At 33.2% G+C, this 13,213-nt stretch overlaps 1 protein-coding gene across 2 annotated transcripts in view; it reads right to left on the bottom strand.

Annotated features, from left to right (window-relative positions):
• Positions 1–59: 59 nt before the first annotated feature.
• LOC132928387 (sodium-dependent transporter bedraggled) overlaps positions 60–13,213 on the bottom strand; it is an 81,049-nt gene continuing 67,895 nt past the window's right edge. For both annotated transcript variants that reach the window (XM_060993011.1, XM_060993012.1), the window contains 12 exons: positions 7,442–7,581; positions 5,483–5,613; positions 5,090–5,240; positions 4,712–4,903; positions 4,478–4,641; positions 3,651–3,873; positions 3,121–3,401; positions 2,882–3,013; positions 2,473–2,700; positions 2,157–2,357; positions 1,345–1,508; positions 60–735 (listed from right to left, as the gene is read on the bottom strand). In XM_060993011.1, coding sequence (XP_060848994.1) covers positions 267–735; positions 1,345–1,508; positions 2,157–2,357; positions 2,473–2,700; positions 2,882–3,013; positions 3,121–3,401; positions 3,651–3,873; positions 4,478–4,641; positions 4,712–4,903; positions 5,090–5,240; positions 5,483–5,613; positions 7,442–7,581 — 2,476 coding nt within the window. In that variant the 3' untranslated portion in view covers positions 60–266. The remainder of the gene's footprint in view (positions 736–1,344; positions 1,509–2,156; positions 2,358–2,472; positions 2,701–2,881; positions 3,014–3,120; positions 3,402–3,650; positions 3,874–4,477; positions 4,642–4,711; positions 4,904–5,089; positions 5,241–5,482; positions 5,614–7,441; positions 7,582–13,213) is intronic.

Raw genomic sequence — 13,213 nt, 5'->3', positions numbered from 1 at the left:
AGCGTATAAAAAATAATAATTAAAATAAAAATAATTATTAAATAATAATAAAAAAAAAATTATCACAGTCATTTTGTTTTATATTTTTATTTTTTTTTGTAAACGTAAAAAAAACGATCGATTGAATTCCTATTTACATAAATGTATTTACATTCCCGCAAATCCGTCTACAACGACTCTATTATCGGAACGACGGCGGATAGAGTTGACAATATTATATACTTATATTTTACAATATATTATATTAGCGATTCCGGTGCGCGGGACTAGTGTGACGCCGTCGTCGCCGCCGTCACTGCAGCAGCTGCAACCGGTCCTGTCCGGTCCACGTTGATGGGCGCGGCCCGTTCCATTAGACACTCGATGCTGGTGCTCTGTTCGTCGGACAGACTGGACGCGGACGACGATTCGCCGCAGACGGTCCGCGCTACAGAAATGACGTCGTCGTCGTCTCGGTTCATCTCGACCAGCACGGTCGTGTAATCGGGCGGTGGAGCGGAAGCGGCTGAGATGGTTTGTTGTACGTCCGTCGACGGAGACGTCGCCGAGAGGATTGTGGTCTGCTGGTGGTGCGAAGAAGACGACGTCGTTGCCGCCGCCGCTTGGACGGTTCGCGCCGCAGCCGACGAGGACGAGGAAGACTCTCCGAGTATGGCCGACTGATGGTGGTTGCCGAGCACGTGCGCCAACCTGCGCACGCTCCGTCGGATGCTCTGCCGCAACATTTTCGCGATTCTATAAGAGCAAAAGAAAAAACAAAACGCGAGCGCGCACAGTTGATAACGGTTCGTTTCTTCAGTGGGATGTGATGCATTTAATCATTTGATAGGCACTCTGAAGTCTGGCAGCCGGGCTACGCGGCCAAGCAGTGCGCGATAGTGTCCATGTCAAGTGCAAGAAGAAAACCACCAAGTATGAATTGCATGCATATTAAAAGACTTACATGTCTAAGTATATTATGAAGAATGTTAATTTTTTTCTCAATAGGCGTTGTTATACGATTATTGTTTTAAAACATATTATATAGGTATATATATTACACGTTAAAATAATGTATTATTAAAATTAAACGTTTTTTTTTTACATTTAATTTTGCTTTCAACAGTCTGAGATAAAGAGTAATGACTAGGTGGTATTATAGGTATAAAAATATGACAAAAAAATATATCATAACATTAACAGTGATTATCAAAAATAATATGTACAAGAATATAAATGACGTAAATACATAATAATATAATATAGTCGTGTAAAGCAGAGCGTGCGATGATAGAAATACTACTACACTAAAACTACTGTTAGTCGTTCTCATAAACCGTTACTAATTCAGTGAATCGTAAAGACCTTGCTCCGGTGGCCGTGGAATACGACGGCGGTGGAGTGTACTTGGGCGGCGGGTCTTCGATCTGCACTGCCGCTGAGCCGTTTACGCCCGCTTCGGACGTCGCCTCGCCAGTTTCTGGGGGTCTACGGGTCTCGATCACGGGCCGGTACAGCATCTGGATCCGCTGTTTCCGAACAGAGTAAACAAATGGTGTAATTCGGTGTGATGTATACAAGGGCCAGATGGGTTATGACATATACTCTGGTTGGGCCACGCGCAGACGTCGTGATGTTATATTGATTTTAAGCGTATATTATGTAAAACTCGTATATACATTTTTTTTACCGTAACTTATTAAAAATCACGTTAAAGTGACCAGAGTAAATATAATTTTATTTTCTCCCGGGGGGAATATTAATTACCTTATGGACACACGATTCAAAGCGTAGAGTAGCAGAGAAGCGTGTGCTGGCATTAATTAAATCGAAAATACTCAACAACAAAAAAAAACACAACTGTTTCCTAATATCAAACATCATCAACGCACTATCGCGAATCACGATCTAAATCATGTATGAATAAATACATGGTGATGGTTGTTTTTATAATTTTTTTTAACCGTGTATTCTGTTATATGTGTTATAAGCATTTATAAACGTATACTAGCAAGATAATATTAATATAATAAATATGAGTACATCCAATTATATAGATAATGTATGTTTAACTATTATTACCCCCCCTCATTTTTAAAAATCTCAGTTATACCATTGAAATATGTGCACGGCTGGACCCCGTTGTGGTAATAATATTAATGAATATATGCACTTACATCGAACAAGTCTGGTGGTCCAGTAGCCAGGTACCGGCAAGTCTGTACGATTCCAGCAAATGGGACGATCAGTAGCGGTACGATCTGCAGCAAACAGCCAAACTCGCGGCTGGACGTCGACCAGTAAGTCGATTGAGAAACACCTTTCCAGTTGTACAACCACCGATATCCACCGTTTTTGAACACGGATGTGCTGAGCAGCTGTGAGGGAGAAAATATCGTCATTTTAATATTATATAATATGACTGAACACCGTTCAATAACAGCACATTTTTATAAAATAATATAGTATATTATAATGTTCGACGACGCTTACGATCAGAGCCACCGGCACGACGATGTTCCAATCGAACGACAGCATCGGCGCCATCCACACCTGCAGGTGATGGTTGGCCTGCGAAAACAGCGTTGCCACTACCGTCTCTCCGCTGTATGGACGACCGCGCACCATGAACAATGCTCCGATTTCTAGCAAATACAGTATCATTATCCACCAACCGCATCCGACACAGTAGTCCATTAGATACACGATGAAAATTCCCAGCTAAAAAAATTATAACGAATTAAAAATATTTTCAGATTATGATCGCGTAAAATTTCGAGTCAGACGTTATGTACGCTTACGCGTGTGAGTATATATAGCGTGTTATTCGGATTATAATAATATTATGCGTAGTTCTGTTTGGGTATGAAATAATTTTTTTTGATAGTTGTATTTCACTCACTTCAGTCGCCATAAATAAACCGATCGAAAAGGCGGCCGCACACGTCAGAAACGTGATCGTCGTACGCCATTTCCTCAGCTTGAACGGATGCAGAGATATGATTCCGCTGACGACGCAGTGCCATATAGCAATCTGTAACGATTCAACGAACGAAAAAAAGGATATTACGATTAATATATACTTCTAATGACGCGTCATTTAAGTTCTGATGTTGTACACGTTTGTGTTTGAAAACGTACTTGCTGTCCGATGCCGAACATGATGAGCACGAAATAGAACAGGACGGACCAGAACGGCGAGATATTCTTTGCGCCGATCATGGCGAACGTGGCGGGAAACAGTTCAGTCGCCAAGCGCATGGCCTGGTATCCGCTCTCCTGCGGCATACCCGGCACGTTGTTCTTCATCGTCCTTTCGCCCATAAACAGACTGCTGTGCTGCATCCACCGCACGGGCGTCAGGTGTTTGCGGGCCTGAGCAGAATTCTGCTTGAACAGAAACGTATAGGAACTCATCCGTTCTGAAACAAGTGTACAACGATAACGGTCGACGTCGTGAGATCAGCTACGAAGCATATGCGTATATATGTGTTTGGTCGGGTTCAATGTAGTATAATATGTATACTAGTTGTATAATATTATGTATACTTACTCAGTTACGCGTGAAATATTCCCCGCGGCCAAGGAATATTCAGGCTGAATAAGAAGAGGCAGGGTGTAGACTCTACACTGTAGAGAGAGAGAGAGAGAGAGAGAGACTATGGACTTACCGAAAGAACTGGGCAGGTACATGTATCCGTGGGCTTCGAGGAGATGTACGCACGTGTTGGCTAAAAACGCTGCCAATACGAGTACGGCTATTGTTAGGATGATCACTAACGAAGCGTCTCTGTGTAGCAAATGTTTAGGTCGATTGTGCGAAGTGATTTGCATTGTGCACGCGCCGAGTATGCCCCACGTAAGAAAAGTCTCGGTGAACGCCGCCACCCAACTCTGAAATGTCGAAATAACGGTAAATGTGTGATGCGATGATGACGATGACGGTGTGCAGAGATAACAATATAATTATAATAATAACCGTATAATATACGATTATGTATTTGTATTCTATAAACATATAATTTCACAATAACTAGAGGCGATTATAAATACTAAGTTGTTACGTTGACAGGTGTATATGGTTCGTTGGTGCCGTTTGACCATATTAAGTATATTTAGGTATATTATAATAATTGAAGTCGTCACAAATTTCAGTTTTTTGCAATTGTTACGACAAGATGTAAAGTAAAAAAATAAAAACTAGAACGAAGTTATAACACGCGTAACGCCATAATATATTATACAATAACATCATAATAGTTTAAGTATATGAGACAAAAAAACTGTAGACGATTATAGAAAAAAAGGGATTGTCTGTTTCTTTTGTCTAACATTCAGCCCGTTCAGGATCAGCAGTAAATATTTATGATAATCGTGAGTAAATATAAAATAGTGCGTTTTTAAAATTTAATTAAAAAAAAAAACAAGTAATACATTTCTTGTATTTCCTGAAATTCGAGTTTGCAACAAAAAAAAAGATCTCTTTATGTGATGTTACCTTGGTGTTGAGAAAAAATTCGCTCCAATCCGTTTCCGGAAAAATATCGTGATGTTGGAACCCGATCATTGGCGCTAAACCCAACATTTTCGTGCACAACATAAACATACCGAAAACCGGTACCAATGAGAATATACACATCACCTTACTGTAAGACTTCAGACCTGTACAAATTAAAAACGGTATTTTTTAAAAATAATTTCACAAAAATTATACGAAACCCGATATGATTACCTTTACTTAAGCATATGAACACGATTGTCCATATGATCGTCAGGTTGATAACTATAGGCAATTTCAACGAGTTTTCGTTCATCTCGAGTTTTTCCACGTACTTTCTCTGTAGAACTATGCCGTTAAAGTAACCGGGTACTGTCTCTTCGATATTATAACTGACATTTGAAGATAAAGTCCAGGGCATACCGTCTACAACAATGTAATATTACTTATTATACAAAACGATTATTTTTAAGTTACCGTTATGCGTTATAATAATAATAATAATATATATAATATAACTACAATGACACGCGATATAATAATAATAATAATAATTTAGTGCGATAACTATTTATTATATATGGGTAGAATAAATTCGTTCATAATATATACCTTCTTTGTACTCGTCGATAGGTTCTGCCCAACGGTAAACGTCCTGTTTCGTGATGAACGAATCACGGAAATATGTGAACATCCACGAGATGCCAATCACTGTGTATGTGCCGATGAACGCTTGGGCCAGGAGCAGTGCGATGCCGATCCCCTGTAATCAGATACATAATATAAAATTTCCGTAAATAATAGAATATTATAATAAGTAATAACACATCGTGCACTACGGCGGCGGCATCGGCGTCGGTATGTTTTAGACTCGCGTATATGTATAAAATAATAGCGGCCGTGGAGAAAACGTTTGTCGTTTTACGGAAATCCGCTCGCCTCAGGTGCATAATATCATATTATTATTGCACAAGCTGTCCCGTTGCGTGGATAAAACGGACTTACCTTGAATATTGGTGATATCCTCCACATGTCCATGACCCCGGCGCCTAGTAGTTGACCGAGCGAACTATGAAACGTAAACAGAGGTATGCCGACTAGCAACGATAACACTAGGAACTGTAGTATAAAGTTGGCTGTAAAGGCAAAGGAAAAAAATGTGTGAAAAATCAATCTATATTTTATAAAAATAAAAATAATTTTATAATCTAGTTTGAAGTATTTATCAGGAATTTTATTGTAAAAACTTAATTATAATTTAGTGATTTTTAAAATTAGGTACATATACCAGATACCTAAAACCATTAAAAATTAAAACCAGGAATTAGCTCAGTTAATGAGTTATGTCCCAACGAAATTTCTCGTAAACGAGTTGTGTTCCCATGATACAAGTGAGGAACACGAATTGTGTCTCAACTGTTTTATGAAGTTTTACACATGTTGTGTGCTAATAAATTCAAAACAATATTTTACACAAGCATAAAATATGTATAAAATGTTTAAAAACAGTATCATTTAAATTTTTGTTTAATATGATATATTATTAAAATGAATTATGATGTAATTATTTTTACTTTTTATTTATATTAATTAGACGAACTTTATACGAACTAATACTATACCTTTAATACTGTAGTAGACAAATTTCTCAATGTGAATTTATAAAAATTGTTTTATTTACATTTTTGCCTGATATGTAATATTATTAAAATTATTTATGTAGTTGTCTTTAATTTTTATTTATATTAGTTAGACCAAATTTATGTGTATCTCGAAAGACTAAGAGACACAATTTGTGTAACCTGTAAAAAACCTATAGTGACACGATTCAGCATATTTGGGATACAACTCGTTAGCATCCGAATTAGTGGTCAACATTTTTTGCGGAATAAGAGCTAAAGGGCCATTATTCATCATTCATAATATATCTATAGTGCTTATCAATTATTAAAAAAAAATTCTTACTCGATATTCGATATTTGTATATTTTAAGAAAATAACTCTGCTTTAATATTGTGAAATTGAAAATGAAGAAATTAGATTTTTTTGCAAAAACTTAGTGATGTATCTATAATAATTACATCAAACTTTGTATGATTGCTTTTTTTTATTTTTAAAACACCAAAATTGTGTTATAGACCCCATGGATCAAGTTGTATATATTATATATGTAATATTTTTATGCGTTATTCTATATACATCTTAATATCTTATAACGTTGCTAATAATAATTGTCTCATTAGTTTTCAAGGACCACATAGTGACGGTTAACACACCTGGAGGGCTTCGACACTATACAGGGTGATTCATCAAGCACGGATTCATTTATTACATATTTTCATTAAATAATAATTTATTCAAATCCTGATTTTTAAGATCCTTTTACAAATTCTTAATTTTTTTTGTACTAATTACGGAGTATTCTAAGGTAATATAAACGTCTTTTTAATAAATATAAATCCTTTTTATATTATAATGAATTATAGTTGAATAATTATTTAAGAAATGGTATTTTTGAAAATGAATATGGACCTAATTAATATTGTAACAAGTAGTTTCTTAGTTATTAAAATGTTTTAACTATAAGGATAAAAGTTCTTAAAAATGGTTTTAGAAAAATAAAAAGTAGATGTTATATTAGATCATTTTTATAAATTATTAATGTTGATACAGTAAACTCATTTTTAAACTCCTCAAGTATTTCAAAAAAATTTCAAGAATTTTAAAATAAAATGGTCATTAAAAATTTTCAAAAATTAAATTTTGAATAACTGCATTATTGAAGAAAAATATGAGTATGCTTGTTGAATCACACTGTATAATAGTTTTATAATATTGCCGCTACCAACAAGATTTTATACAATATATTCGCGATATCATATATAATATACGAGTAATGCCACGGTGAAATTCGATAATGATCGTAATAAATAGTATACGTAAACATATCAGTATATCACTAACCTCCAAATTGTACTGCGAGTATGGCGAACCGACTGATGTTGAAGGCTCCCAAAGTACAGCCAAGCGTGGCCAACACGGAACTGTATTTGTTGCTCCATTGGCCTAATGGACTTTGAGACTCCTGCGACATCTCGTACGCTCTGAAAAAAAAAATATGAAAGTTTGAATATTATTATTGTTATTATTTATATTTTTATAGATTATAATTCGTGCACGAATTTATTCGTATGCGAATCGACGCACGTTGTTCGCGGCGAATAAGTCAAACGAATATCAAGGACGACCGTCGTATGACGAAAAAAATTATAATTGTGATCATAGTAATAGTTATTAATTATACTTAAATAGTTCACCAACACGCAACTAAATAATATCTAATTTCAATACCATTAATTCGGTACTCATATTTATTTCTAAGAACCATTTTTATTCATAGAAAATATCATAAATAGGGAATTACAATAATAAAGATATGAAGAAAACAGTAAATATTATAATATGCGGCTATAACAATATTATAATACCCAATATAATAATAATATAATTAATAATTTCTACTTCTATACATAATAGGACCATCCTAATAATTATAAGATACAATAAATATAATAATTTGTATATCTTACATTAAATAAGTACTATAGTAATTAAATCTCAAATAGAATTTTACGTATTTTTTTGTTCAACGTTTAAGACGGGTTTCGTAGTAATGTAAAATAGTGACAAAACATTTTTTTATATAATACATAATTTAATTTTAAACGAACCAAACGTGGGACGAAATTACATATACCTACACAATACACACATGATAATGTACTATACGTATGGAACACACCCCTGGAGACTTGCTTTGTTCTGAGAAAATATATAACTAGACCGCCATATAAAAGATCAATAACTTAATGATTTACATTTTACATATTATATGAATGCGAAAATAAAAAACAGCGTGACACAAACAATATGTTGAATATTCGTATTATTCATCCAACGTAGGTATTGATTGAACAATGATTTATTTTCTAACCTTTATGATTCGCATTTTGTAGGCATATAGATAAAGTATACTATATAATATTATGTATAAGTTGCCGACCCTGAAATTTGTAAAACTTTATAATAATATACAATACATTAAATTAATTATTTTTGCACAACTGTGTGCTATTTTATGATTTTCAAATAAATTTCTGTGCAAGACCGGTTACCATAATATATCTTTATATATTATATACTTGTACATAAGCAAATATTATAATATTAAATAATAAATATGATAATCTATATAAACCATTAGGATGTGTGCTATGTACACGCGAACCGGTTGAATTTCTGTTCGACAAATTCGTATACATTATTTTATCGTATAATAATAATATATATATATTATAACGTAGGTACACTATAATGCACCTGTTAGATTCAACTTGTGCTTGCTGAGTTTGTGTATAATACGCGTACATTGTACATACGTATAATACCCATATAATATAGTTGTGAAAAAAATAGTCTGCGAAAAAAAATAATATATAACCCGAACCGTCGCTTTTGTTCTCGGACGAAAAACCATTGCATTCCTACGCACGCGATTTCGTGCGAATAACCTCGTGAGCAGCCTACACGCGTATATTATATATAGATATATAGGCACGCGGAAAACGATCAGCGGGAGAGACGAACGTTTCGCGTTGTGGAATCAACTGTCGCGAAACGGTTTTATTTTTCCGCTTCTGCGGCGCCGCGACCGTTAAAATCATAATAACTATTATGAATAATAAATAATAATCGTATACTGCAGTTACGTCTTACGTAAGCACAAAGCAATAATTATAATATTTATATTTACTTATACCAATCCCAAATGTTATAATATTATAAACAAAAAGCTCTAATCGTCACGGTCGGTATAAATATAACATTACATTGAATCATTATCAACAAATTATTTAACATAATTGAATTTACGACATTACGCGCAATCGAGTGTTCGGTTCCTCAACTGATCACTGTCCACCGCTATATTATCCATACATAATAAAATGTATAATAAATAGGGCCCGGATTCCAATGCAAAATGCATCATTTTTTGATTAATCCTAGACAATGCTTTCCAAGTTTATAATTTGATTCATGTAACAGAGACTTCAAAGGTGAAATTTTTATTTTGCATTTTTTTGCTTTTTTTTGCATATTTCAATATTTTTTCATTTTTAGAACATATTTTAGCTTTTTTCGGTCATTTTTTCGTTTTTAATGCATATTTGTATAATATACAAGTATAATATATAGACATATAGTATTTATACATTTTACTGCCAAAGATTAAATATACTAGCAGTATTAAATCTCTGATACAATATTCTTTACTCTATGGATACAACTTAATAATCTAAATATAGGTAATTCAAAATGGAGTAAAATACGATAATGTTTTATTGTTTGTCAGCGACGCAGCTCCATACATGGTTAAAGCTGGTAAAAATATAAAAGCTCTGTACTCAAAAATGGAACACGTCACATGCCTCGCACACGGTCTACACAGGGTAGCTGAAGAAGTGCGAGAGCATTTTCCTAAAGTGGATGCATTGATATCAAATGTAAAGAAAATTTTTTTAAAAGCACCTTCTAGAGTTCTAAAGTTTAAATGTATGGGCCCAACTATTCCTTTACCACCTCAACCAATACTGACACGTTGGGGTACTTGGTTAGAAGCGTCGGTATACTACTGTGAATATTTTCAATTTATTAAAACAGTTATTGATGGATTTGAAGAAAACGATGCCATAGCTATCAAAAAAGCGCAACATTTAATGGCAGACAAAGAAATTGAAGCTAACTTGATATTCATAAAATCCAACTATGGAAATATACCAAGCTGTATAACACGCCTTGAAGCATCAGATATACTTCTAGTTGAGGCAATTGGTATCGTAAATAATGCCAAAACTTGTATTTTAAATAATACAAGCAGTTATGGAGAAGCAATAAAAAAAAAATTAGAAGTTGTTTTAAATAAAAATAATGGTTATACTGTAATGGAAACGATTTCAAGTATTTTAGAAGGTAACGAAACCGCTCTAAAAAACATACCAGGAGAATTAACACCAGATGACATTTGTCATTTTAAATATGCTCCTATAACATCAGTGGACGTCGAACGAAGTTTTTCAACATATAAAAATATTCTTTCGGACAACAGAAGATCGTTGGTGTTTGAAAATATTAAACAATATATTATTGTTCAATGCAATGCTGAACATTTTATAGGTAAAATAGCTTAACGTAGAATTTAACATAATCTTAAGTGTATATTTTGGTATGTTTAGAATGAATAATATTTCCCCTAAAACGGCCAAAACATGCGTGTCAACATCATATCAGTCAATATTTCAAATTTTCAGTTTTTTTTTAATAAAATAATTATTATGTCATTTATAAATTACAATTTGTATAAAAAAATATATATGGCATTTTTAAGGTCATTTTTGTGGTAAATTGTATTTTTTAAGTGCATTTTTAAGGTCATTTTTGTGGTAAAATGCATTTTTTAAGGGCATTTTTGGCTATTTTTTAGAGCATATCTGTATGGTTTTAAGTGCATTTAAATCCGGGCCCTAATAATAAAATATTAAATACCGACTATATTAATGCCAATAATGTCTATGCACATATTTATATATATATATAATATTATTTCTACACAACGGCAGCTGTAACAAACATCGGCTTATGTGTAATGCTTAAAATTTATATAATCCCAGTCACTAATATTTAGTATTAAAATTATTCTATTTCCGTTGTGCAGCACTTTACAATTTTAAAATATTACCTAGTGACGTTTATAGAGTCTATACCAACCGATATTAAAATGAATTACAGTATACCTACACGGCAGCAACACTTGTCACAATCATTGAGAACTGACCACTGCTGATTATTATGATAATAATAAATATACATGTACTTTGTATCTGCCGTATCTAATGATTAATATTAGACTGATAAGGCTATTACAATTTATACCGCACAAAGTGAGTAGGTACCTATATTGAAATTAAAAGAACGTATAGGTATAGTATATACTTATAATTCTGCAAATAATACGCTTATAATATGAATACCACGTGTAACGCCGCAGTCTGGTAGCAAGCAATTTTTTGCTTAATAAAAAATAGGTATGTCACCAGACGAAAGAAAACACTATTATATACATATAACTATATATTTATATGTTTTACCATCAACTATCAAGTACTTGGTTAAGTAATTATATATGAATATAATTTTATTTATTTATATTTTATATTTCAATATGCAGATCATATTATTGGATTCAATTACATTACATTTAATAACATTAATACAAATTTAAAAATTATATTCATATGAATATTAAAGGATTCAATATTTTACATATTTGTTTCATAAATAATGAAATCATCTTATTAATGGGACAAGCTACAGCATAATTAATTGATTAAGAAAAAATATATAAAAAAAGTAATATATTTTGACCTAGTTTTCGAGGTTCGGAACTTCTATGTAACAATTTACAAGTTCAAGTAAAAATTTTACATAATTTTTTTTTCTTCCTGATAAATGTTAAACAATTTTAAAAACAGTTCATAATGAAAATAATTAATAGCATCTAACTATTTAGGTATTGATTAAGACAAACATTCTTTTTTCAAAAGATGCAACGATAGCTCGGTGCAATTTAAGATAATTGAATGTAATAATATGTGTATTATTACACGTATAGAGAATAATATTTTAGATTTCTTATGGATACTGTCGAAACGTCGGCAATTAGGCCATCATTTATGAACAATGTGAATGAGGTTAGATCGTGCGAATTATAGAATAAAACGAAATATTCTCACGTCTAATCGTACGGCAGAGAAATAAAAATTAAGCCCTCGATTCTCGGAGTAAAATAGAAAAAGGAACAATAAGTACTAAACGCTATATAATTATTATATTCGCGGGGCGTGAAGAATTCAACCAGTAAAATATGTAAAAACGGAAGAGGCTTTTTTAAACAAAACATAAATCACTATGACAATATTTGTATGGATATTGTTTTGTTCGTTCATATACAGAACCGTAGAGGCCAAATTTTAACGACTCGGTAATTGTTATATATTCTATTGATAATGATTTTTTTTAATTTGTTAAGAACACACACACAATTTATAAAATATTTTTACTATATATTCTCGCGGTACATTATATATATATATATATATATATAATAAAACTGTGTCATTTTCAATTGATTTGACAAAATTTTATCTGTACACAATTAAACTTAATAATTACGTTTAGATAGGTATAATATATTATTATCACTCACTCGTCGGCACATTCTCGTACGTCGATAATGCTTCCATACCGATTGGTGACAACTTCGAAACGCGGCATTTAAGTACGGTCGCGATTAACACGTCATTAAAACACTTAAATCTCCGCGTACGCCGAAAAGTTCTCGGTCAACACAAAATCGATCGTCGTCGTCGTCGTCCGAACATGGTCGTAGCACTAATGAACACACGGCGGTGGCGTGGCGCGTCCAGTTTTTTTCAGGATCAAGGGAACGAGTTACGCGAGCAACCGCCGCGGCGGATAAGTCGCTATATATATTATAGCGAATAAAATTGTTGTTTTTTTTTCGCCAAGGACGTCCACTGTGCAGCAGAGTTGTCAAAACGCGGAAACTCGAGAATTTTATTTTCTTACGCCGCAGCCAGTTATTTGCCGTGATCGTAG

Source organism: Rhopalosiphum padi, chromosome 4 (assembly GCF_020882245.1).
Source record: "Rhopalosiphum padi isolate XX-2018 chromosome 4, ASM2088224v1, whole genome shotgun sequence".
NCBI classification, from domain to species: domain Eukaryota; kingdom Metazoa; phylum Arthropoda; class Insecta; order Hemiptera; family Aphididae; genus Rhopalosiphum; species Rhopalosiphum padi.
Note: the sequence above shows the minus strand (reverse complement) of the source record. Positions and strands in the feature narration are given on the sequence as shown.